This window comes from Clinocottus analis, unplaced genomic scaffold (assembly GCF_023055335.1).
Source record: "Clinocottus analis isolate CAN_PGR_092001 unplaced genomic scaffold, fCliAna1.0.p SCAF_10, whole genome shotgun sequence".
Classification (NCBI taxonomy): domain Eukaryota; kingdom Metazoa; phylum Chordata; class Actinopteri; order Perciformes; family Cottidae; genus Clinocottus; species Clinocottus analis.
In genome coordinates this window covers 18,401,773-18,429,360 of record NW_027175821.1, presented here as the reverse complement: position 1 = coordinate 18,429,360, position 27,588 = coordinate 18,401,773, and the positions used below count along the sequence as shown (strand labels likewise).

The 27,588-nt window shown below is 44.3% G+C and overlaps 1 protein-coding gene across 1 annotated transcript in view; it reads right to left on the bottom strand.

Moving 5' to 3' along the window:
• Window positions 1-27,588, bottom strand: part of slit3 (slit homolog 3 (Drosophila)) — a 232,179-nt gene that overhangs the window by 12,391 nt on the left and 192,200 nt on the right. The window contains exons 20-33 of the mRNA XM_068594006.1: window positions 25,156-25,288; window positions 23,228-23,296; window positions 23,020-23,091; window positions 21,571-21,642; window positions 18,781-18,852; window positions 18,613-18,695; window positions 18,418-18,498; window positions 16,901-17,025; window positions 14,433-14,530; window positions 10,576-10,715; window positions 7,952-8,045; window positions 6,991-7,128; window positions 5,890-6,130; window positions 3,266-3,396 (exon numbers count right to left, since the gene is read on the bottom strand). Coding sequence (XP_068450107.1) covers window positions 3,266-3,396; window positions 5,890-6,130; window positions 6,991-7,128; window positions 7,952-8,045; window positions 10,576-10,715; window positions 14,433-14,530; window positions 16,901-17,025; window positions 18,418-18,498; window positions 18,613-18,695; window positions 18,781-18,852; window positions 21,571-21,642; window positions 23,020-23,091; window positions 23,228-23,296; window positions 25,156-25,288 — 1,549 coding nt within the window. The remainder of the gene's footprint in view (window positions 1-3,265; window positions 3,397-5,889; window positions 6,131-6,990; window positions 7,129-7,951; window positions 8,046-10,575; window positions 10,716-14,432; window positions 14,531-16,900; window positions 17,026-18,417; window positions 18,499-18,612; window positions 18,696-18,780; window positions 18,853-21,570; window positions 21,643-23,019; window positions 23,092-23,227; window positions 23,297-25,155; window positions 25,289-27,588) is intronic.

Below are 27,588 nucleotides of genomic sequence, written 5' to 3'. Positions count from 1 at the left end.
TGGTCAAGATGATTGGTAGCCTCTGTCTCACACCGGTGGTATTGTTGGGTCTTTTTCAAGTTTTCTTGAGTTCCTTCCCGCGCTGGACTAAATGTTGGACGTTATTTTTCCTTTCCTTTAACACCTTTCATTATCTGCCACTGCGAGACATTCTAGAAATATCGGCTGTATTTGGATTGGCAGAGCGGTGCCGCTCCCTGCCGCGCGCAATAAAACTCCTCTTTGACATTAAGTGTTACAGTAATGTGGAGACACCATAGGATGTTATATTCCACTGCATGTATCTTTCTAACACACCTCACATCACATCTCATCGTGCCAGTTGTCATAAACTATAAGGAAATATTGTTTAGACATTGATGCGTCGCAAACTGAACGCTAACATGGTATTTAATCTCGTAGCATACATCCCTCTCACATCTCTCTCCCTCGTTCCTCGTGCCACAGACAGTAAAGACAGAGACGCAGACAGAATCAATAAGAGCCAATCAGCACCAAAAGATGGACACCGCCTCTCTCTCTCTCGCTCTCTCTCTCTCTGGGCCTTCTTTTCTATCTCTCTTTTATCTTTCCTTTATCTCTGTCAAACCCTCCCTCCTCCTTTTGACCTCCGTCGATCCACCCTTCAGTCAGCGTGGCGTGCTCCTGTAAAATGGCGAGGACAGAGTCCATAAGGCGTGGCGCGTACACAGTATGCTGTGAATGTGTATTATTATGTCAACTAAGCCTATTATTATTGCCACCTTTCACCAGAAAACCACACGTTCATAGTAGTTTGTGAGGTGTGTTTGAATGTAAACCCTGACAATAAGATAATAATTGCATTCTATGCGATGACAAAAGGCTGCAGGTTGCATTTGTGTTGTTGTCTTGAATTATTACACAGTAGTCTTCTAAAGGTGAACGACCCCTCAGCCTCACATCTGTAATTAGTGTCTGTCACTGCATCCAATGTCTTACGCTTCAGTCCAACTTGTGTCCCTCAAAACTCTGCGTTCCTTCTTGTTTTAGGAAGACAATGATGTCATTTGATCGTTCATAACTGTGGATGCCAGAAAAGGTTCCAGCAGCACCTTCATTATTTTTCAACCTCAGCACTGTTTTCCCATGTTTTTCTGTCTGATATTGTTAAGGGCGATATACACTCTTGCAACTACAAGTAGCTGGCAACGCAGTCGCATCGACGGACTCGTTTTGGTTTATAGTTCCTGTGTTTTCCATACTCCAGACCAGCAGGTGGCGCAACGACCGTTTAGAGTGGACCTGCACGCCGACGTTCACCGATATCTCCCTCCAGGAATTCACCTCCATCTGCGTGTCCTGATACTCCGTCAGACGGGTTTTATAAATGCTCATATTTGTGGATCTTCAGCCAAACGTTCTTCAACGGGATCCATTGTTCGTGTTTCTGCTACGGCTTTTAAAAATGGCGGTATTATGCTATGAAACCGGAAATGCGAGACCCAGAAAGGACGTGGTTAGCGGACCAATCACAGCCTTGCGGGCTGCGAACGGCTCGCTTAGCTTCGACGGATAGTCAGAAATTTTGGGCGACGCACACAAAATGGCTGATTTGACTACGCAAGGGGGTCCATGCGTGTCGTGCGTCTCTGCGTAAAACCCGAGCGTAAAGGACCCTTAAGTGTCTGACAGCATTATGGAAGGTCCCGACAGAGGAATACAACTTCTTCCTTCTTTTTTTTTTTTAACCTTTCACTTGATCCCGTCTGTCTGTTCGCTCGGAGAAGTCTCGTCCAAGAAATCTCATTCACGTTGTTGAAATCAGCAAAACATTCAGACCGGCTCTCCTTTCTCACACGACACGATAACAAACAGTGAAATGTCAAGAAAACACTTTTATTTTCTGCGTAGGGTTCTTTTCCATGATGTTGTCAGACACTCATAGTAACAATCGGAGCCTGCCAGTCACCAAAACAAGCGCTTCAAGTGGACGCACAGTGACGGGGAGGCTTTGCCCCGAGCATTACATTGCAGCGTTATCCCTCCGCGCTGGACCAATTTCAAAAATCACTGCAACCATTAGTCACTTTGACTCAATAACACGGGAACATATTGGGTAATGTTTTGCACATGTTGTATAGTCTTCGCATTGAAGGTTTATTTTTGGTCTTTTTTGTGTTTGTATGCATTGCCACATGCTGTAATACATCTGCATATGTTTCATCAAAACACTAAATGCTTTCTGATACAAGAAAGGACTGAAAACATTATCACTGTCTTTTCCTGGATTACCACCAGTGTTTCTTTAGCTCACCTCTGTGTGTCTCCACCCTGTGAACATGGTCGATCATATAATATCCGAGGAGCTACGCAGACTGAATGAGCTTTTGTTTCCAGTGTTTGAAGTTTTAATTGGAGGCTTTTTACTCAGGGACGTGAATGTCTAGTCAGGATTGTGAAGGATCTTTCTGAGTTCATGTTTTTCTAGAGGGAAGTGCTCATAGATGTATCTGCTACCGTGTGTGTGTGTGTGTGTGTGTGTGTGTGCGTGTGTGTGTGTGAGAGTGTGTGTGTAAGAAATAATATGCTGATGGATTTGTGTGCTCATGGCCAGATCAGCACCTACTGAAAAGTGCTTAAAGTACTGTAAATAAAAACCTAAGATCCTTGAAACCTTAGTTGGTGCTGAATGTGCGTGTGTGTGTGTGTGTGTGTGTGTGTGTGTGTGTGTGTGTGTGTGTGTGTGTGTGTGTGTGTGTGTGTGTGTGCGTGTGTACTTTTTGTATTCACAAGTCTTCTTGCACTACCTTGGACCTCTGTAACACTTTGATTTCGTAAATGTTATAAAGTTTAGTCGCTTCATTCAGCGTATACAGAAAGGTGAATTCAATGTTTGCAAGAGAATTACTATGAATCTTTAACCCACGTTGAACCCGAGCTGTATTTGTTAAGTTATATAGTGTTTTCTACACAATTTCCTGTGAATGTGTGTATGTACTTTTTCATTTCCTAAGTGCCTAACCTTGAACCCCTGTAATATCTGAATACATTGCAAAACACGGCTTTCATTTAATTAAAAAAGCTTAAATAAAGCACTCGAAATGAATGTACATGTTTAATTGAGAGAAAAGGAATACAAGTGTGCAGATAAATGAGTTAACAAAAGTGATTGTGTGGGATTTTCAAACCTGAACCATGTTTAAACACAACCTTTTAACATTATACATGATTTGTGAAAAGCAACTCATTCTTCGATGGAGACGATAAGAAAGCGAGCGAGTGCTTGTGGCTGTGTGAGGCCTACCTGTACACGGTGGTGGGGGGGTAGTTGGCGATGTCGTAGATGAGTCTTATGTGTCCCTGGTACAGCTCCAGAGCCAGAGGGTCGTGGTCCTCCTTGTACAGCAGAATACCGTTGTCTTTATCTGTAGCCACCTGGAGAGACAGAGAGGGAGGACGAGATGAATATTTTACGACAATGGGTGATGTACTGTGTATCGGGTGTTTTCAAAGTCTGAGACCGGAGGCCTCCCCTCGGACAAAGCTTAAGAAACCTCCCCTTAGCTTACATACTTAGTTTCGCTCAAATATCGGACGCCTACGGGATCATGATAATGTTATTTGATCTCATAGACACTCAACAATTCAGCCAAAATGGCCAGATATTGCTGTTTGACATGAATTCAGACGACACCAAATGAATAAAACATATCGGTGCCTCAGGCATTTATTAGCTTCACACTCTAGGAAAGCTGGGAAACCGTCAAACTCCACACAACTACTGCACTTCTGAACTAAATCACACACAGGATTCAATGTGGTTTTCTTTTGATAAGCAATGTCACAACTATTGTCATCTTCTTTCACTTCCATTCAGTGAGCCTCCATTGAAACTGTTTGGACCCACGTTGAAAACATAACTATGGCAACACAGCAGCCAGAAATCATTGAATGTTGGTCACAAGATCGACAAACACAATTAGGATTGGCAAGGCATGTTGGAGGAAATCATCATATAACATAGTTTGGACACCTTACATCTGGAATCATAAGAGAAACATAATATGTAACTTGTTAAGTTGAACACATCTGGTTTTATAACAAATAGTTACTTGAAATTAGAAAGTTGACAATGACACTGTGTGTCATGAAAGTTGGGTTGAGTAAACACATTTCCCGTACACGAAATGTGTGTTCAGCTAAAGGTGTGTGTGACCCCGACCGTAGGTCACCTTAAAAGAACAAACCATACTTGGAAAGACGGATGAGCTTTGTTTGTGTTTCAACCGATTGGTCTGATTTATGGAAAGAGATCTGGCAGAGCTGAATTACACTATAAATGTTTAATTTATTCATTTGGCAAACAATTACCACAGCAAACCTTTTAAAGACGAAACCCAACACAAATCCACATCTAGTAAAAGCAAAAGCAAGAGTTAAGCCTCAGGTGCTGCTCGGCAGCACTGCAGCCTGAGCTCAGCATTATATCATCCAAGTAAAACTAAGTCATATAAATGTAGCTATTAAGGACATAATTGCACACAAATGCACTAATTAAAAGGAATTATGTTATGTTCTCAGCTGCTGCAAACCATTCATCACCTTCCCTCTCACGTTGCTGGTGTACTTTGTGATGCTATAAGGGAACTGACTGATTTTGATAACTTTTTTATTTTTGGGCCTTTATAACATTGTCAACGTTTTGGGTACGACTGTGTTCCACTTCTCTGTTGGCGGTCTCGGTCTTGTGAAATCTCCACAGCTTCTCAGACCCGGCAAAAAACAAACATGTCACCAGCATTTTCTGATGGTTTCAATGAAATTCAAGGTGGTATGTCACACCGCCAAACCGCTAAATCAGGAGAAAATGTAAATGCCGCCACACACGTCTCTGAACGATGTCACTCCCCTCCCCCCTACACACACACCACACAGACACACACACACGCACGCAGGCTCACTTGACATGTCACACTTGCTCGCATGCGCTGCTAAGCACTAACTAACTAGCAAGTGGAAATGGGGCCATGGGGCCAAGCACTTAACACTCTGGCTTCAATGGAGCATAGCCAAGTCAACACCTGCTAACAAGCTGCTGCAGAGAAGGCGAGATGGAGGCCGGGCAAAGAGAGAGCAGGAGGGAGAAACGGAGAGAGACGAAGAAGAAAGTCAGATATAGAAAAGTGGGCGAGGAGAAAAATGGTATGCAGACGGAAAGAAAAGAGAAAAAAATGTCGAAGAAAAAACAACAACCATCCAGTGATTTATGAAGTGCCGAGGCCCTTTCATTCTTTCTTTTTTCATTTCTCTCTCCTGCCTCTGTCAGGGCCTCTTGGTAGAGTTTTAACCACCTTGGCAGTGACATTGAAAGCTGCTGGCAGGAACGCAGAAGCACACACACACACACACACACACACACACACACACACACACACACTCGCTCAGATCCAAACAGGTGGTAAATATCAATTAGACTGCCCTCTTTTTCTTGTTTCTCTTTCGTTCACTTACACTCTCATTTCCAAAAAGGAGTATTTCCAAAATATTTCTCTATTTGGATACTGTATGTGCCTCAGGTGTCCAAAATGTATGGTCTGTGTGAATAAGTGTGTGTGTGTGTGCATGGAAACAGAGGGTGTAGCAGATGTTTGCTTTGCTACGTCGGCACTAAGTCCTGCAACTCTATATGTTTGATTTGAGCGGCTCTACTGCGGCTCTATTTTAAGCTGCCCATAAATGTTTTCCATGTAGTGCAGCAGAATACGGCTTTTGTACTTCTGAACACTGACATACTTTAAAATATAGGTTGTTTTATGTTTAAGTAAAGCGGAACACATCACAATAAATGTTTAGTTTTATTTTAAAACGAGACATTTTCCATGAACGAACCAAAACTCTGTGAGCGGAGGTCAAAGGTCGTGACGTTACCTGTAATGAAATGTGCGCTGTGGGCCGGAGCTTGGCGCTCGGCAGCTCCACGTATCCATCCCGACCCAGGAAGTGAACGGTGGCCATCTTGTCGCATTTGTTGCCGTAGAAACCGGGCATGCAGCGGCAGACGGGCTCCCCGGCAACGACCAGGCACTGGGCGCCGTTCTGGCAGTCTGATTGGTCGCAGGGGCTGGTCTGCAGCAAGATCATTGGTGGAGGGTTCTCACAGAACAGCCCGCTGAGAGAGGAGGGGGCGACACACAAGATGACTTATTCATGGAGCTTTAATGAAGTGGTTTGCTGTGTCCGCATCCCATGATGAAACTTGTTTAGTTCTTCTCTGCGAATTTGAATCACATTTGGAGATCACATCGGTGAAACTGGAACGGTAATCGTCCTGGAGGAAGAGGACGCCTCCAATCAGCAAGACACGGCAAACTGATTCTGTGTGTTTAATTGTTTTCCACTGCATCTGGTTGCACCTTTGAAAATCTGAACCTTTTTTTAAATTTCTTCTTTCTACCTTCACGCTGCTGTCTGTCAGGTTTATCTACTTGTTTCATGCATACCTGTAACACACTCTCTCTCTTCCTCTCTCTCTTCCTCTCTCTCTCTCCCTCTCTCTCAATCCCTCTCCCTCCCTCTCTCTCTCCCTCTATCTTCCTCTCTCTCTCTCTCTATCTTCCTCTCTCTCCGTCTCAATCCCTCCCTCTCTCTCTCTCTCTTTCTCTCTCTCTCTCTCTCTCTCTCTCTCTCTCTCTCTCTCTCTCTCTCTCTCTCTCTCTCTCTCTCTGTCCCTTGTGATGAATTTGTTTCTCTCTGCTATAATTATCCACATGGAGCTGCATCTGTTGCATACACACACACACACACACACACACACACACACACACACACACACGCACACACGCACACACACGCACACACACCCACACACACACGCACACACACACGCACACGCATTCGGTCAAAACAGTCAAGTGTCTGATTATGGAGCTCCATCTGTGTCTCCTCCCGGTCTGGCCCTGCAGTGTGTGACTGTGTGTGTGTCTCTTCTAGCCATTTGCCGCATTCATGGTGCGTTTCCAGGACTCTCACCTGAAACCCTCTTTGCAGACGCAGGTATAGCCGTTGATGGCGTCCACACACTCGGCTCCGTGTTGACACTTATTCTCCAGGCAGTCATTATAGTCCTGCTCACAGTGTTGGCCCACATAGCCCGGTAAACACTCGCACCTAAAGTGACATAGAAATACGGATGGGATTACTGTGTGTGTGTGTGTGTGCGTGTGTGTACAAAGAGTACAGTACAGTTCTATTCACGGTGTGTTTTTCAGAAAGGCTCTAGCTCAATTTTAAACATGGGAATGATTAAATGAATTAGATAAGAAGTTAAACAGTTAATACAACTCTTCTCTGGCTCTAGAAGCTGCTTGAGTTGAAAAAAGAAATCTAGATTTCACTGGATTAGAGCATTTGGTAAAGGTTTAAAGGATCAAATGTGTAAAGACAGAAGTGTTGTATAAAGTATATGTGAGTGGGCTGCAGTGCACGTGTGTACGTTGTAGTTAAAGTGTACTTCATGGCCCAAGAAACATATCGACGTGACCTCAGCAAATATATCAACTTTCCAAGATATTTTAAGTTTGATTACAAAACATTTAAGAGTCTATTGCTGTGGTTTATGAAAAGCTGTGTTAGGCTGAACGATTACAGAAACCTCTAAAGGTGAAGCATCCACAAAGCTTGAGGCCACAGTGTTTACAGCAGAACATAAGTAGTAAGGGCAGAAATATTGGCGAGAGGATGGATGCATTTGTGTCAGGAGTTATTTAACGAACCCTCCAATAAACTACAGATTAAATGAGTGTTGTGTCGTGTGTCTTTTTATGTGTGTCTGTCTGGTTGTGTGTTGGTCCAATCAAGGCAGCGATGACCGCTCAGTTTCCCCTCGTTTCCCAGAAAAGTCAGCTTTTAACACTTTGACCCGGCTGCTCCCGTCACTTTGCTGTCACTTTAAGTGACGTGACCTCTGACCTCCCGCGACGCCGTCACTCACCTGTAAGTGCGGCCGATGTGAACACACTTTGACTCGTGCTGACAGGGGTCGAAACCATAGAGACAAGGTTCAACCACCTCGTCACACAGGTCACCTGGTGACAGAGAGAAAAAGGTAAATGTTTATGAGAGTAGAGGGAGAAGAGCGAGAGAAAGACTTAACATGGGGGAAGAAAAGAGACGGGAGGAGAGGGCCGGTCCACCCTCTTCACATGTTCCCACTGTCAGCTTCAAACGACAGTGGAAAATAAAGAAAAACAAAGGGTGGGAAAAAGATTATTTATGTATGTGTCTATCTTGTTCGAGGCCGTTAGATAATGTGCAGTGGAAGTCTTCATATATACAGACACAGGGAATAGCATTATCAGCATTTTCTCAGAGCTGATGGAGAGGGGGGTTAATCGGCTGTGTAGCAGCAGCAGTGTGTGTACTCGCATGCACACACACACACACACACGCACACACACGCACGCGCGCGCTCAAAGGCTGGGCGGAGTTAACAGTGTGTGCAAAAAGCAGGAGCTGAAATTGCTCATATGAAGGAAGAGGGGACTGAGAAAGGTCAAGCACGTTTCCATCGCTCTCTGTCTGCTTTAATCTAATCTCGCCGCCTCGCTCCCGCCCTGTCTGTCTCCACCACTCTTTCCTCAGGTCACTTGTAGACGCGCGTTGTCCTGAGCAACAGGACACTCCTGCGTCTGCTTGGAAAGACATCTGAAATTCTTTACGCTACAGCAAATGATGACAAAAAAACAGTCCTTTTGAATGTAGTCTCTGTGCCTCGTGAGCGGGCTGTTCCACGTGTTGGAGACTCAGGTGAAGATGCCAACATTCATTTATCAACGTGGAATTAACTGTGGCAGGTTAGTATGATGATCATGCACACATGAGACCGTCGATGAGGTGCTGCCTGATGGCGGTGAACATTTTAGCCACTGGCTTTTGGGTTTTTCCTACTTTGTGTGTTGTAAGATCTGTGCAGCTTATGCTGTGAATAAACACAGAAGAGTACCAGTCTTTCTTTTCCTTCACACAACTTTATCACATTTGAAAATTATGGCTGATTCAATTATCTTTAAGTGCTAAGCGAAGTTAGTTTTGTCACAATGTTATGAGCATATTAACAATGCAGGGGGTAAGAAACACAACATGTTGCTGGAGTATTGATCCTCACATCTTTAAATGATATTGTTGTCCTTTATTTGGGTGCTAGTGAGCCGCCAGCATTGAAAACTGAATCATATTTGAAACGGAGGGGCGATTTGGCCCTGAACGAAACGTCTGGGCAGGGGATTTATTATAATATGGATATTAATGGTCAAGAGGATGATTCTTGATGAGTTTATTGACTAATTTTTCTTTCGTGCATCCCCATCATCATTAAGTCATTCTGCTCCCCTTTACAAGCATTTTGCTCCGTTTCAATAATTTCAAACGCTAAAGTACTTTCCTAAAAATGTGTTTTGCATCGTCTGCATAGAGCCCTCGGGCTCTCGGTGAACTCCTGAACATTTCCAACTTCAGGAAATATCAAACCTCATAATCTCCGACAGAATGCAGCACATTCATTCTCATGTCCATTTTTTCTAAACCGTGGCTTTTTCTTTTTTGAACTGAACCTCCTTGCTTGTAGAAACTTTGTATCAGCCGTTTAAAAGGTCTTGTGACCTTAAATCTTGTTCTTTTTTTCCCCCATTGGTGCAAATCTGACGTGACAGTCCTGGTTGCTGAGTTTGGAGAAAGCTGAGCGGCGAGCGAAGGACTGTCCTCCTAATGTGACACCTGATGATTACGCCTCGGTTCACTGAGCTGAGTGGAGGTCCAGAGCCAAAGGAACCAGCTGTGTGTGTGTGTGTGTGTGTGTGTGTGTGTGTGTGTGTGTGTGTGTGTGTGTAACAGCTGTATGTGGTAAGGTGGCTGGCAGTGTGAGAGGCTGCTCTATGCCAACAACGATAATGACATAGTGCATGTGCGGGTGACTGTGTGTGTATATTGACTGAGATCCAGTGTCAAAGGGGACCAGCTGTGTGTGTGTGTGTGTGTGTGTGTGTGTGTGTGTGTGTGTGTGTGTGTGTTTTAGAGGACACTGTCACAGATATAAAAACTTAACTTCCCAGTCAGCAGTTCAACTTGCTTCACCAACACAGTTCTCTCTCTCTCTCTCTCTCTCTCTCTCTCTCTCTCTCTCTCTCTCTCTCTCTCTCTCTCTCAGCAATTATTCTACCCCTTTCCCTTGCTATGTTTATTTTACCCTTTCCTTCAAGCACATAGTCCCTCTTCGCCATCCCCCCCTCCCTCCCTCTCCTCCCTCCTCTCTCTCTTTCCTGTGTGATTGCTCTTAAACCTCCTGTAGGAGCAGTTTCAGGTCACTGTGGACACGCTGTCCATTACTAACTTACCGTCCAGTAAAGTGAGAAATATGCTTTGGGATGTGTGTATGTTTGTGTGTGTGTGTGTGTGTGTGTGTGTGTTTGTGTGTGTGTGCAGTAATGGAGGAACTTGGGTGCCCTCCCAGCCTCTCAGGGGTTGGGGGGCACTGACTGATGATTTCTTGAGCATCTGAGAATAGAAATAAATGTGTGTGCTTGAGTGTATGTGTGTGTGTGTGTGTGTGTGTGTGTGTACCTGTGTAGTTGGGTGGACAGACGCAGGTGTAGTTGTTGACTCCGTCGATGCAGGTGGCGTTGTTCTCACAGTCGTTGTCTTCACAGTCGTCGGGGTTTATCTCACAACGTTGGCCCTCGAAGCCTGGCGGACACACACAGCTACACACACAACATGCATCATAAGATGGTGACCGGGACGGCTCTGAGCACACACTCCTGCTGCAACAACTTGAGATAAAACCAATCAGCCAGATCAATCAGCTGCTCCACCTCACTTCCCCTTAAATCCGTCTATAAGAAGCTTAAAAGAAGACAATTTATTCTGTGTTCGAGTGCGTTTTCTTCCATCCTGTGCCGGTTCTTACACCACTGGAGCCACGGCATTTCTATATTTAGCGGTCCAACAAGAGACACTAGTTAATGCCTCATTTTATAGCAGAAATTAAACTTTAACATGGCTGTTCAAAGTTTGAACTATGACTGCTTCACACTGTGTCTTCCTCTGCTCTGAAGCTCAGAGGCAGTCGGCTCTTTTGAGCCCTTAGATTCACGTCGTGTCTGTCTTTCTTGTTGGGGATGTTTCATTCCTGAACACCAGAAGCCCAATCAGGCAGCATCTCAAAAAAGAGCCTCAAAAACAAAACCAACCCACGCGGAGAGGAGAAAGAAACATGCTGAGATAAAGTTTTTACTTTATATTTTTTTTTTATTTTGATGGCAGTACAGAAAACACATGGCAACTCTAAAATAATTATCAAACCCTCCTCTCTCTCTCTATTCATCTTCCTCCCCTCCTTTTACTCTCTTTCTCCCCAGTTCTTGAGATGTATTTCACCCTCCTCCCTCCTCTCTGGCCCTTGATCTCGCTCTCCCCTCTTCCCACCCTCCTTATCTCAGTCCGGTTAACTCCTTCTGATAGATCACACGCACTCAAAAACACACACGACACCCCCCCTCGCACGCACATATTGAAACACTTATTTAACTGGCATTGTATCCTCTGTCCTTTCTGCTCCCTGGCACCTGTTAAAACTTTTCCTATTCGTTGATTCCTTTGGTTTTACTCTCAATCGGACTTTTCAGATCTCTCTCTGCTGCCTCACAGGCCTTTTCTCACACCGACACTCATCTCAGTCACTCGCTCTTCTCTCACATGGAGGATAGTTACTGGTTACCTCGCCACATCTGTCTGCTGGTTTCAGAAATCTACATTTAAAGCTGCTTTTGTTGTGGCTAAGGTTTTAGCATCCAGTTGCCTGGTTACACATCCAGCAGACGGAGAACAACATGAACCTCTACTGCAGTCATATTACTTGCCAAAACAAAATCCAAAACTGGTTTTCTTTTATCTGCAGTCTGGGCTCCATCAGCCACTGATAAAACAGATATTACATAACTATGTATTATATCTAGTAAATGTGCTGGCCAGAAGAGCTGAAAGCAACACAGAGCTGCAGTAATCAAAATGTGAAACCTTTCCATGCAACATGCAATAAAAAAGCACGTCTGCCAATAAAAGGCACGCATGATTTGCTGTAGTTGAGACATTATACTTTATCCTCGGAGAACAAATACAATATTGGCTTTGGTAGTGGTTTCATTTCTGATTGGCTTAATTAGTAAAGTTGTTACGTTAATAAGTGTTCATTTGTCGGCATAGTCAGCTTCAACGGGAAAGAAATGAAGAACAAAGGGAACAATAAAAGAGTGCAGGGGTTAGAAAGAAAGAAAACAATCAAAGACATTTTCCATGAGAACCAAATGATGAAGAACAACACAGAGAGCCCTGCTCCACCAATCAACTCCCAGTCTTGACATTTCAAGGAAATACTTTGACAATAATTGGATTTATGTAATATTCCCAACTGATTATATGGCATGTTAAAATGCCAAAGGCTTCTGGTTTCCCACTCTTTCCTCTCTCCGTGTGTCTCAGAGGGCACATTTCTACCTGTGTTGGTATTAACATTAGGAGAAGATCTGTAAAGGGTAAAGAGAGCCCTAATAGCATTACCACGCAGGACGCTAAAGGCCAGACGCACATCAAAGCTTCATGAAGGGCAAAGGCCTTGTTAAGGAACAGAGAAACCTGGTGAAGATATTCATGACAATTGTTTCAATCAAAAAGGCTGTTTGTCACGGGTCTGAGACCAAGAGGGGATTTTTTAGAGAGACACTGATAACTTTGGCAGGGACATGAATCTGCATGCATCGTACACACAAGTATAAGAGTGCATGCACAGATATAATATTGATTTGCACATAGTTTTTTTTATTTGATTTGTTCAATTGGAGCACCTTCACCTCAAGGTCTGCCTCCCTGGCCCTTCAAAGAGTTGTAAAGAGTGTAACATGTTGTGTATTTAATGTGGTTTAGTTCAATTAAATGGCAAAAAATGCACTAAATATGAAAAAAAAATCATACAATATAGTCTGTTTTTAATTCATCACATCGCTACAATTTTGAATACTTTTGCTTTGAGGTCCACTACTTGAGTTATGATGCGTCTCCCGGCAATATCTCTCTGTCTCAAATGAGTCTAAGGTGTGAAAAGCTAGTTTGAGATGGTGTATCACTCCCCCAGCAGCTGCCACTGAGAGCATCTTGACCCCCGGCGTCTCCAGCGGAGCGGCTCTGCAGCCAGGAGTCAAACTGTGATTGTGTTGGGCAGCTCCCAGGTGTGAACGTGTGAAACCGTATGAATGTGAAACAGGGGTTACCGGGAAGAAGCGAGCAAGTGCATCTTTCCTCGGATAAATACAGATGAATGGATGCGGTTATGTTTTACATTAGCTTAAAATCACAGCTCAGAGTTTCGCAGAACTCTGTATCGCAGAGTTTTAGTGATGTTTTTAAATTGTTCACTGGACTTTCGGGGGGATTTATTTTCCTACAGTTCACATCAAGTGGTTTCATTACATGTGCATGCGTTCAGTCAGAAGAGAGCAGTTGAATACGTCTGTTTTGCTGCAATGGGCTTGCACTGTGTATTGCATTATTAATTTGTGCGACGGGGCAAAACTCGCAAAATTAGCAATAATCTGTAGCCGCAGTAATCTCTATTATTTGACTTTGCATGGTACCAAAACACACATTGTGATTCAACATTCACACTGCATATAAAATATTATATGCGGTTTTACATCGGTAACTAATCATCATGCGTAACTACAAAATAAATATCACACATTAATGGGGCGGATTATTTCAGAATTAGTTGAGAAACTCAGATGTGGACACTGACAGAAGTTTAAAACATCCGTTTAGCGAGCGAGGAGGTCAGAGAGGGAACAAGGATTTAATAAACAAATGGAGGTTCCTCCTCTGAACAGTCGCCTCTCTTCCTGTCTAACTCCCCCACCCCACAACACACACACACACACACACACACACACACACACACACACAGGCAGGAAAACACATTATAAGCACCGTGTGTTTGTTATCTCAGATAATGCATTGTCCGTTGAAGACTGTCCACTCTAATCATGTTGTCTATAATTCTGGGCGCAGACTAAAGTTAATTTTCACTTCAGACGAGAATATAAGGTGAGGTTATTAAGCGTATTCACTAATAGAGAGCGGCGGCAGGGTAGTGGGGGCAATAAGATTTGACCTACAGCATGAATGGATCCACAAAGGACTTGTTCCTCTGAATCTTCTACATGTAGGATGAAAACTAAAGTATGCTGCTTTGAATGACAAAAATAAACTGGACTGAAAACAGGCAAACAGTTGGTCGCACACACACACACACACACACACACACACACACACACACACACACACACACACACACACACACACACACACACACACACACATGCGATCCCTTTTCAGTGTTTGCATGATCCTCATTAGTAACAGATCTGTACCTGTAGTGGTCTTCACGGCCAGGCTGAATGTGGCACGTTCCTCCATTCGTGCAGGGAAAACTAATGCAGGCATTGATGGGTATTTCACAGTTTTGACCCTGGAAGAGAGGACAAGGCAAACAAACAAAAAAAACAGTTAATAATTGAACGTTGGATTTTTCCCTTCTAGAGATTATTTCATTATTCAAACAAGGACATTTCTGGAAGTGTTCACTTCAACATATAATAGATAACTCCTCCCCTTGGTTCAGCCTCTCTGCCGCTCATCACCGTTTCCACAGACACACAACAGAGCTAAGCTAATATGCTACATGCTGATGTTGCGGAGATGAAGCACCTTCACAGCAGAGACATTGGTTCAATTCCTGGGCAGCGATCATGGGGTGGGAAGTCGTTGAGGGATTATACTTTTTTGACTAAAATGGGATAACTCCTGCTTGTTGGAGAGACGTGGTTGGTGGATTTTGGTAGATATCTATTCATATTAAAGGAGTCAGGCAAGTAGGTAATCCTATTAAAATACATACTTTATATGTATATATGTGTCTGATAGGGCAGACAGTTTGCTCTTTAGGTTTTACCCTTGGAATAAACTACCGATGTTCTGCTTTGGGACCACAGACATTATAATATTTGAGTTGTGGTGAAAGGATATAGCCTGCAGAGAGACCGAGGGTTGATGTTTTCTGGTTGGTTACTCTAACAAACAGCAATTTCCTCATAAGCAACTGCTCAACTTTCCCAATGAGTTTTCATTTCATTTAATTCGGTCTTTCTCCCCACACACAATCACAGTCATCAGCTCACACACACATGTGTGTGCGTGTGTGTGCGTGTGTGTGCGTGTGTATGTATGTGTGTGTGTGTGTGTGTGTGTGTGTGTGCTGTACATGCCCTGATTCATTGCTCTTTTCACTACACACCTGTTTTCTAAATAAACAGCTTTCCCTAGGAACTGTATCGCATATCAGAGTCCTACACACACACACACACACACACACACACACACACACACACACACACACACACACACACACACACACACACACACACACACACACTCTACGCTCTCCACATCGAGCCCCGTGGCTGTAGTTTTAATTTCAAACCACCAAACCTTTGGCCGCCAACACGCCCACTTCCTCTGATCAAAGCGAAGAACAGGACGTTTATTCTTGCTTTCCTTCTCCATCCATCTTAATTATTTCCTCTTCTCTTCTTTTACATGTACTGTAGGTATTTCTTCCCTCTCTTTTTCTCTCTACCTCTCTCTCTTTCTAGCTATCCCTCTCTGTCAGATGTTTTCTCTCTCACCGTTTAACCCCTTCCTCTTTTCTTATAAATCCACCTCTGCCACTCTCTCCTGGAGTTGAAGAGTTTCTCTCACTTCCTCCTCTCTTCCCCCGCTCCTTCTCTCTCGCCCTCTTTTGTTCTCTGCTGCTCCTTCTTTGATTCCGCTTACACATTTTAATTAACGTCGTCCCAGTGGACACAGAGAGGAAATCACAGACATGAACGTGCACAGGCACGTGCACCCAACAGTGTTTCCCAGTCTGTGACCTTGGCGAGTGATGTTTTAATTAAAAGCGAGACCAAAGCTTTGTCCTCCTGTAACAGCTCAAAGGTTATAAGGCGTGTGTGTACACATGAGACGATAAGTGTATCTTTCAACACACACTCACACACACACACACACACACACACGAAGGCTTGAACCCAGTGATCTCTACACACACACATGCAGACAATCTAGGTAATCCACACACATACACAGACACTCGCATATATTAAACACACACTCACACTCCTTAAATGCAAATCGCCCCCTCACGAGTAGATTTGCATGTCTTTCCTACTAACGCAGGAGTCTTGACAATTATTACACCCTTCGTCTTTTGATCAGTCAATACCTTGCAGTGCGGCCAGCTGCAGTCATCATTCCTCTATTGATGAATAGCTGGATACATTATGCATGCAGGGCCGACGCTAAGCCTGATAATACTGCTAATACCATAGGCTTATGCAGCGTGGATATCCATCTTGAATACCTTTCGGTCACGCTGACCGATTGCATGAATTGGTCAGCAAAAGCAAGACTTTTGGCCGTTCACCTGGATTCCACAATTTACAGAGGAACCACCAAAAATAATGGTGTTCTGCTCCCACACCTGCTAAACTATATTCACGCTCTTGATGAGCCACTTTGGATTTGTCTCCAACATTTCACAGTGGATGGTAGAGGTGTTGAACCCAACAACCAAGACGTACCACAGCAATACATACAAGAGACAACATTAATTGACATGACACAAATGAATAGAGAACATATTGTTTGGTACTCACAGTGATATATTTCATATCAACTGCAGTGCTTTTAAGATGAAGAAAGTCTGGCTTCGGTTCTCGACTAAGCAGGCCCTCTCCGGTTACCCCCTTCCACGTAAAAGTGTCTCTATGGAGCGTCTCACCTTGAATCCATACGGACAGGTGCAGTGGTAGGATCCCGTCGTATCGGAGACACAGGTGCCATTGTTTTGACAGGGCGCTGCCAGGCACGGGGCACACTTTGACATCAGGCTGATATCTACTGGACCTGAGACAGAAAACAGAAGCAGATGAGATTAGGAAGGAGAGGAGGGATGAAGATAAGGAGAGTGCCAAAGACCGAGAGATACATATTTAGTTACATTGCAGTAAGCGGCTCGGCCACAGACTACATCTTATGGATGGTGTGCGGAGAAAAGGCCTTACAGGATAAGACAAGTAAGAGCTTAGGAGAGCAAAACAAGTGATGTGTTTCCTTGAGCAAGAGGAGGGAGAGAGTATTTGATTTAGGGTGATGATGTGAGGTCCCTCTATACCTCTATAAGACCGTGATCTCAGCACCTGAGTCACAGTTCACTTTGTACTTTCTTATGGAAAAACCTACACCAGCTATTCCTCTTGCATAGCAGTCCCAGAGTTACAGTTTATTTGTAGATGCAGGATCATTGTGTTGAAGGTGGATTTTTCCTTCTGTTTAGAAAAGGTCTGCTAATAAATTCTCGTTCCCTCTGGCCTGAGAGCAGGGGAGCCGTGGGGCAGGTCGAGGTGCTCCTGTAGTCTGCCTGAAGTACAACCCAGAGGAGGCATTTTTTATATCGATGAACACAGGACATCCTCTTTTAGAAGATAGCATGATGTAATCACTGACAGGGCTGAGCCGCACAAACAATCTCACACACCATCAGTCCTTTTCAGAAATTTGAAAGATAACAAATATGCTACCATGCTAACATGCTAACATGCAGGATGTGCAAACGCAGGTGAATCAATGTGGCTTTAAAGCATTTCTCTCCTCATCTTTGCTCCTCAATAAACTTAACTTGTTCACAGAGAAACTATTTCATCAATGTGCTCAGAAGACGTGGAAAAGCTGCACAGAAGTTTCTAACATAAACACCAGATGTTTAATTTCTTCCATATTACTGGAGCCAATCCCAGCATGCATTGGGGGAGAATTGGACTGGACAGCTCACTCTACCACACAGCCGACACGCGGAGAGAGAGGAACTCATTCACACCCACTTTGAGATCAATGAGCAGATCACAGTGTGTGAATTTGGTAATCTGCATGATTTGGGGCTGGATATGACTATGGCAGCACTTAAAACCCTGAAACCCGCCCTGAGACTGGATTAAAGTCCAACTATTGGCCAGCAGACTGCCTGAAGACAAAACCCAGAGCAGTGGAAGGAAAGTAGATCACACAGATTTACTTCCTCTGCGACGCTACGAAGTCCAGTATGAAATACTTCAAACTTCTTAAAAATCAGGTCTTTTGTAAGATAATGTGACAGCGGTTCAGTTACTGTTGAAAAGGCCATAACGCAGTCATGATTCACTCTCGCTTCTTCCACCTTTCTGTGCGTTAATCTGATTAAATCCAGGAATGAATCCAGTGGCAACACGTGGACCACCAACAGGACACGCTGGACGCCTTTACCTTTACACTGAAACCTGTTGAGTGGTGTGGTGAGCAGGAGCCTGTCGGCCATGTCGGGAGGCCCGGTGCAGCGAGCGATGCCTACGAACACACACGCAAATCAACGTCACGTGAGATGCACAGGAGAGAAGACAACATGTCACATTTTAATTACAGATTTTCTAACAGCTGCACGATGGTGATTTTCCGTCTTACCGGGCTCTTTGAAGCCAGCCTTGACCCACTGAGAGAGCCAGCGCAGGTCACAGTTACAGTACAGGGGGTTGGCACCAAGAGCCCTACACACACAATTGAAAGTGTAAACCACAGCAGCTGCACAAAAGACACTTTCACACGCAAACAGGGACACGGGGCTGCACTTACAGGTGGGAGAGAGAGGTGAGGTGGTTGAAAGCTCCTTCTGGTATGGTTGAAAGGTCGTTACCATGGAGAGTGCTGGAGGAGAGAGAGAGGTGCACATGAATATTAAACACCAAACTGATCTTGTTACAAATTCAACTGGTCACTTTTCACCCGCTGCTAACTTTAAATTTGTGGTGGATTATTTTGATTATGTACTCTTTGAAATGCAGCAAGAAGAAGATTGTGAATCTGACGTTTGACTTCAGCTCAGAGTGCTACGAGCTAGTAGCTACTAGCTGCTAGCATCACCTAGTGGATTTCAAATGGGGATCTGCTAACTCATAGACGACAGCACTCATGGCTCTTTTTACAATGAATATCTAAACGCACACACTGGCTTATATCCATCATATCAGGTCGGCTAACACCAGCTTTTCACTAAACAAATGCACCGACCCTGACTAGCTGCATGCTACATTATTTAAATTATGTGTGACCCCTCAGCTGCAGACACACCACCACCCCCTTCGATAATGGAAAATAAATACAATATTTATGAAAGAATAAAACTACATAAACAGAAAGCTTATTTTCAGCGTCGGGCAATAAAGCTGGTCCTGGTCTCTGAATGGAAAATAAACTCATATGGCATCAGGCAGACTATGGCGCCTGTGTGTGTCTGTGTCTGTGTGTGTGTGTGCCTGCATGTGTGTGTGTGTGTGAAACAAATCTTCGTGTCAAAGGGACAAACTGCAGGCTGTGATGTGTATCGGTGTGAGCATGTGCATTTTCTGTTTTGTGCCTTTGGGTTTTTCTGCACGTGTTTGTGCGCGTGTTTGTATGTGTGCTACAAACTTTCGTCTCCGAGGGCTCAGACAGAGTGTGTGAGTGTGTCCTTTGTGTCTCGCCATTTGAGTGTGGTGCCTGCTGGATATGAGTTCACATTCCATTAGAGCGAAGGGCTGCAGCAGGGGACAGCTATCACACCAACACTATTGGAAAGTGTGTGTGTGTGTGTGTGTGTGTGTGTGTGTGTGTGTGTGTGTCATTCTTTTTTTCATGTGCATAATTCAGTGTGTGCACGTTTGGGTCAGTGCGCAACTTTACGTGTTTGTGTGCATCACGGTGTGTGTGTGTGTGTGTGTGTGTGTGTACACATCAATGTACGGTGGTCTAACAGCCCCCGCGCTAAGGCTCGCCCGGAGGGGGTTGTGGGTAATGAGGAAGTGACAGTGATGGCTGCCTGGCAACCAGTTGCTATGCGGGGGCATGGAGGGATCAGTCCCCAAGGCAACATCAACTAAAATGAAAGGAAGAAAGGAGGAAAGACACAAAAAACAAAACAGCCAATGACAAAAGTTGAAGGTGAAAGCCCCAGAAGAGATACAGTCAATATTCAGAGGAAGGGCCAGGGACAAAGCTGACCGATGAATTTCTAAACAAACGATGGCGGCCAAAGTTTGGGAAGAAATGGCTACAGAGAATACCGAAAAGTTTCTGATCATTAAATCCTCATAGGGCGTCGACTAACCACAGCAGGAGCGTTCAGACATCCCGCCACAGTGCACACTATTCAGTAAAGCCAACGAGGAAAGCAGCATTGTCTTTGCAGCACTAAACTTCAGGGGTTATGGACAGTGGGCGTGTCTACTACCGGACACTTGATCACTTCGAGCACTAACTTTCAGGGCTTAGGGCGCCACGCTGACAAAACCAGCAGAAGTCAGTGCACTGAAAGCACCCGGATGGAGCACTGCCAACGGTCAAACGATGCAGTGTCAACCGATGGACACGACTCGCACTAAACGGGCGCCATCTTGGCTACGTAGCGGAAGACGAGGAGCCCTTTCGCCAGCTTTTAGTTTAGTTTCGCGGGTATCGCGAGCAGATTTTCGTCCGTTAAAGTGTTGATACAGCGCGTATCAGCAGCAGAGTGCAGTGTACTTCATAAAGTGTTCGGTAATAGACACACTCATAGTCTTACTTATGAGAGCATCCAGCTCTAAAAAGAACCAGCTTGTGAATAAATAATAAATAGGCAAACCAAACCAACTTTCTGTTCATCAAAAGAGAAATGTCCTCCTGAGAGAGTGGTGGTGCAAATCTCAGAGGCGGATATTAGTATAAGGATTCATCTTACTTGTCATTCAGGTTAAACTGACATGTTAGGAGATGCTCAGTGGTCTTAAAGAGCAATTTAACGCTCGCTGAAAATGTTGTTTGTTCCGACCTGCAAGGATTTAAGCTGTCACCTCGCCGCATTAATGCCGCGTCAACGTTCAAATTAAAAAGGCTAGTCGGCAGTTATCCTGCTGTCGCTGAGTACTGAAAGTGTGTGCACCAACTCGTGTGTGTGTGAGAGGATGGTCAGACAGAAATATTCACAGTGTGCGTGCGCACGTGCGAGCTTGCGAGACAGAGGGTGGACAAGCAGATGGATGACTGAGAGAAACAGAGGCTGAAGGTCGATCCATCAAACACAACACTGGGCGGAGAGAGAGAGAGAGAGAGAGAGAGAGAGAGAGAGAGAGAGAGAGAGAGAGAGAGAGAGAGAGAGAGAGAGAGAGCATGAAGATAGAGAGGGAGTATTAAAGAGGAGATGAGAGATTGTCACTTTTATCTTTTTTAGTACCCTGAAACAACAAATGATTGGGTGGCTGTGACTCATTTTGTGACTGGGTCTTCACATGGCACTCGGTCTGGAACCAGGGGAGTGATTAAACTTTGATTTAGCTCAGCACTATAACTTGCAAAGGGGAGTGTTGAATATTGAATCCACTGCGGCACTTGGAGATGAAGCTTGCTACTCACAGCAGGCGAAGTGACTTGAGCCCGTCGAAGGCATGGACCGGGATGCAGCGGATCTGGTTATAACTCAGGATGCTGGAAGGCAGAGGACATGAACAAGGTCACAACACACACTTTGGGACTCAGGATGCTGCTTTATCCCAATATTATTTTCTTGTTTGTGCTTATTTCAAATTATGCTATCTTTGTCGGTCAGACTACACCCCTGATTGCATAAAAATAATGGAGAGATAAAGAAGAGGGAGGGCAGAAGAGATGACACAGCTGATTTGGTTTTTAACACTGAACCTGTAGCCGCTGGAGGTGAAACAAAGGGAAATAAACATGAAGGTCACATTTCAAATGACGTAGAAGAAGTGGGAAGAGATAATTAAAAAAAAAACACAACTGTCAAAGGCAAAGATGAGGCTCCTACAGCGCAGGAGTTTTCCTCTCTCCCTCTTTTAAAACTACTAATGAACCCCACATTTCTGATCAGGGCCAAGGAAGATATAGTTTCAGGATTCTTTAATTTTTCAAGACTTTGTTACACTATATAATGATCCTCGTGCCGTCTGATGGTCATGCTGGAGACAGCAGTAGCCTCTAAACATTGGCTCTAAACAGGTTTGACTCTACATTGTTTTTTAGGAACATTTCAGAAAATCTGATTTGGAAAAAGAAACACTCTCCTCTACCTCTTCAACTCTTGGCAATGTGTGCTTGAGCAAGGCATTTAACTCAGCAAGCGTTCCACTGATGCTATCTGAGAGCTAACAGTAGAGGCCTGTGGTTGCACTGGGCAGCTCCCAGGCGTGAATGAGTGCACCTCTATGAAATATAAAAACTGGGCGTTGCTGGAAAAGAGCAAATGTACTTTCCCTGGACTCCCAAAATCCACTAAATTGAAGTAAAATGTATGTTATAGAAAAGAAATAATGCAAGAAAAGAAAAAAAAAACCTTAATATAATAAAGACAATTTGTATGTACGACAGAATGGTAGGAAAGTATTGAGGAGAGGGCAAGGAGAGGCTCTTCAGAAGATTACAATCCAACAGATTCATCAAGTGGGTAGAAGTGAAAGGACAATTATGAAAGGAATGAGAAAATAGAAAGGCAATATACCACATGTTAGCAAAAAGATGAAAGGATACACAAAGAGATACAAGAGATGCTTTAAAAGAGATGGAGAGGAGGGACGGGAGAGAATAAAAAACAGGGAGGGAGAGGAGTGAAGTGATATTTGGGGTAAAAGGAGGATAAAAGACACGGACAAGAAATGAGACAGAAGAAAAAGCATGAAAATATGAAGGGAGAGGGGAGAGATGATAGGGCGATTAATCAAAGTTAAGAGAAGAAAACACAGATTTATCATGTGGTTTTCAACCTTACACACACACACACACACCCAGACAAGGGCGGGGATGTGTGTGTTCATGACCAGGTGTGTGTGCGTCGGCGTTGTAACTCACAGTGTGGCGAGTTGCGTCATGTTGCTGAAGGTGGAGGGGGCCAGTATGCTGATGCTGTTGTTGCTCAGGTCCCTGTGCAGACACAAGGATGCAGTGAGTGCACACAGACCAACATCCACACACAGAACATGCTGAACAGATGCATTGTGGGTTCCCAAACTGTCGGCACACAGACATGTGTGTTCAAGGTTATGTGAGGGGTACGTACACCAATGACAGCTGCCTCAGGCCCGACAGCTCCTTGGGCACAGATGCCAGCATATTACCCTCCAGGTATCTGCAGGGAAAGGTGCATCGTTAATGTAGAATGTATTACGTATATGAATACACAGATAGAGGCCTACGGGCGTAAGCACAAGTCAATATAGGACATTGAGGGTTTGATTTTGCAACTATAAACTATAATCGGATAAATGCCAGCAGGAGAGAGTGACAGGACGGACGGCTAATGGACTGCATTTCTTCAAAATGGGAAAAGAGATTAAAAAGACGACGCCCTTTGGGCTCAAACGACTGGACATAAAGATGAGAGGTCACGTCGGGCAACAGATAAGAGATCTTTATCAAGTCAATGTTGCTTTTTGACATTGTTTGACAAAGTTAGCTTGTACGACTCTAGCAACTATTCCTGCATCTGGAAATGACTGTGGATGATTCTCCAGACGATCATCGAAGACGGGGTGACTAGAAAACAAGTGTTTGGATGTGAACCTGCCAGACTGAGGAGGAGGAGGAGGAGAAGGAGGAAGAGGAGGAGGATGAGGAGGAGCGTGGCACCAATATAACAGTTTCACATTTTAACATGTAGTGTTAAACACAGATTCCAACCATTGCGGATACACAACATCCACCTGCTGACCCCTCTGTGTTTGTGAGTATGTGTGGGACGAGTTAACGAACATACACACTCACACAGACACACACAGACACACACTTTATGATCTGTTGGTCTCTGCGCCTCTCTCAGGTCATAAGTAGGTCATGTGGACAGTATGATGGAGTGTCTTCTTCGGCCTGATCAATACCTAATCACTGCTATTGACCTCGCAGAGCAGACCTATTTCACAGCTAGAGGGGTTTCTGTGTGTGATTGTGTGTGTGATTGTGTGTGTGTGTGTGTGCGCAATTATTCAACTTCCCTACGACAGATTGTGTTCCAACTTTTCTTTCTGGACGTGATGATCTCGTTTACACTGTACTATTGTTTTATCCTGCATCATTTTAAACAATGACTATTGTTATAGACATTTCCTATATTGGTCTTTATTACATGGATTCCTAAAAGCTTGAAATGAACAACACAAGTTACACGATGTAGCAGCTGTCCTGTACTGAGAAATCAAAAAGGCAAATACATAACTCAAAGTATTATTCACAGTATATTTAGACGTCCTCGTGTCAGTGTTACTTTGAGGAAGGACATGTAGTAAAAGTGTGGAAGTACGATCACAGTTATGGGAACGCTCTTGACTGTAACAAGTGGACCTTCACTTCTTCTCCTTGGTATCTTTGCTACTATAACAGTATAATATTGAAGACTTTAAAGTATTTTTTCGGAGAATAACCCAATGATACTTTCAGATGTTTCTTCTGAGCTGCCTGTGTTGGTTCTGTCAGTCTGTGTGTGTGTGTGTGTGTGTGTGTGTGTGTGTGTGTGTGTGTGGCTATTATGTGTATGACACAGCATGTGTGTTGTAGATATATATTAAAATATCTGCAGGGCTTCTTAGATTTATGACATTAACATCCAGACAAACACATAAACACACAAGTACCTGCAACATTAATCTGCTTATAAACCCATCACGTGTGTGTGTGTGTGCATGTGTGTGTGTGTGTGTATTCACTAAATGGTTTGTTAGCTCCTGATGCAGCAGAGTAAACTGCAGCATCAATATTGGACTGCAGCACTGTGTGTATGTGTGTGTATATGTGTGTGTGTGTGTGTGTGTGTGTGTGTGTGTGTGTGTGTGTGTGTGTGTGTGTGTGTGTGTGACTTTAGTGGCGAGTAAGCAATGCCCATTTCTGCTAGTGTGCATGCACATGGCTGCCGGGATGCTCATTGGCTCTTGAGTCGGTTTATTTACACAAAAGGGAAGGTGTGCATCCTTGTGTTTGAGGTTGTGTGTGACTCACAGCTCGGTGGTGTCCTTGGGAATGCCCTTGGGCAGAGAGTGCAGCCCTCTGTTGCTGCATCGTACCACGCCGTCTGTGCACGTGCAAACGTCAGGACAACTCAACGAAGGAAGGCAACCGTTATCCTCGACACCTGGAGAGAGAGAGCGGGGGGGGGGGGCACAGAGTGTGATATCAGACAACGGGAAAGAAGGAGAACGGAGAAAGACAGGCAAATTAAAAGAAGGGACAGAGGTGAGAGAAAAAGAAACGAGCAACAGTGGGAGGTAAAAGGAAAGAGGAAATGAGTTTGACCGAGGGACAGGAGGTCGAGAGAGGTTAGGGCAAACAAGAGAGAGAGAGAAGAGGGAGAACAAAGGGAGAGAAACAGAGCGAGAGAGAGAGAGAGAGAGAGAGAGAGAGAGAGAGAGAGAGAGAGAGAGAGAGAGAGAGAGAAAGACTGACCCACAAGTGTGATACTTGGTCAGATTTTATGAAGTCAGCACTTTTAAAGAGTACTTTACAATCCATTTCAAATGACCAGAGGCAGCTCAAATCAGCCACTCCGGTGTGGTTCAACATCTGGTTCAGGACCTGAGGCACTGTGTTACTGCCCAGATGTGCATGGGTTGGCCTGCAGTACGTTTGAAACGTCCTCTGCTGTCATGTAACTAAGCTTCCTGCATTGTTTGTCACACCGAGATGAACAATTGCATGAGATCAGATTCATGCAAATAAAGAACTTTTTATTTCAAACCTTTCTTATTAAGATTGGACATTATGTGAACATGGTTGCTTTTTGGCTTTAAATTGACACCTTTAGTCTTGAAAAAAACCTAAAACAAACATGCATTTTCTTTTTTCTTCAGTGGTTTTGGTAAACTGAACAGTTGGTCTGTTAGAAAGACTGCTCAGGCTGTGCAGCTTTGTTTCACACACACACGCACACATGCACACAAACATATGGCAGGGACTAAAAACATCTGAGTGATTATAATCATTTAACACTTAGAGATAAGAAGGATCACAGACTAGAGATTTGTTCTTGGCTAAAAACGCCCTCCATTTACTTAACTGACAAACACACACACACCCACACACACACACACACACACACACACACACACACAGCTTCAATTTAAAGCTGCAGCGTGTAAATACTTGAACTGCGGTCCCAAATGTGAAACAAGCCGAGTTAAAACCATAATGACGGATAATGACGACTGGACACTAAGCCAATCATAACACAACTGCAATTTGAGTCTGTGTGTGTGTGTGTGTGTGTGTGTGTGTGTGTGTACTTGTGTGCCTGTAGAGGGAAAGAAAGAGGCCAAGTTCACACTCATCTACTGTGGGTTCCTACTTGGCTGTGTGGCTGCATTGTGCCTTGATATGCATGCAGGCGTGTGATGCAGGAGCGCAGGAGTCAGGTGCACATTTAGATCCGTTAAACAGCCATCTCCTCGTGTCCTACGGCCACGTCCTCCTTCACCAGGTAGTTCTCTAGTTGTGCTAATGTCTAAATGTCGAGCGAATGGGTGCCTACGTGCCCGTGTGTGGAGGAGTGTGTGCAACAGTCAGTGTTGAGCTGGCGGGTCCACAGGGAGGTGAAGCCGTGGGCTGACTCACTCCACAGTTGGCTGATTGAACTAACATCAAAATGTGCGCTAAATATCTTCTCACAAATTCAATTAACTTTACCTTTCCCCCGGCTGCCTCTCTACAACTTAACAGTCATTTTACTCAACTATAAATAGACTGGACATGGAGAACTTGGTCCTGTGTGTGTGTGTGTGTGTGTGAGAGCAATTTTTTTGAGAAGCAGTTTGAGATTTACACCTCCAGCGTGTGGAGGCGATGTCGCGCCTGGAGGGAAGCTGTTGTTGTTTGTCTGACTGGCAGCAGGATGTCCTCAAACCTTTGAGGACACGTGGGCGTCGAGCCAAAGGGCCATTAATTTGATGTTGGTGACGATCCAGATCTTTCATCTCAAGATCAATAAGCGTGTTGAACAAGTTGTGTTGTGTAGTTCATGTCGACGATGCTGCTTCTCAGTTAGCACGCATACATTCACAACTGTGACTTTCTGCATGTCGGTCTATTAGCTCCACCAGGCGTAAGGCTGTGGGGAGATCATGTGACTGGACATGTGCGTGTGTGTGTGTGTGTGTGTGTGTGTGTATCTGTCTGTCATTTTTGCACATTTACGACTGTTTGCTTAAGGATCTCTCGTGGTTGCGGTGACTTTTTGAAGAAAGAAATAACAATGATTGACAGTCTTAAGCCATCATTGACTCGCTCCTCACTCCTCTTAACCTGCTGGTAGCGGTTGCATGTGATCAACAGAGATTTCAGTAACGACTTCTGGCTTTAGGTTACAAACAAGCATCAGCACTCATTTTCAGAGCATCTCCTCGTTATAGTAGGAATGATTTCTTTGAATAAAATGACCTC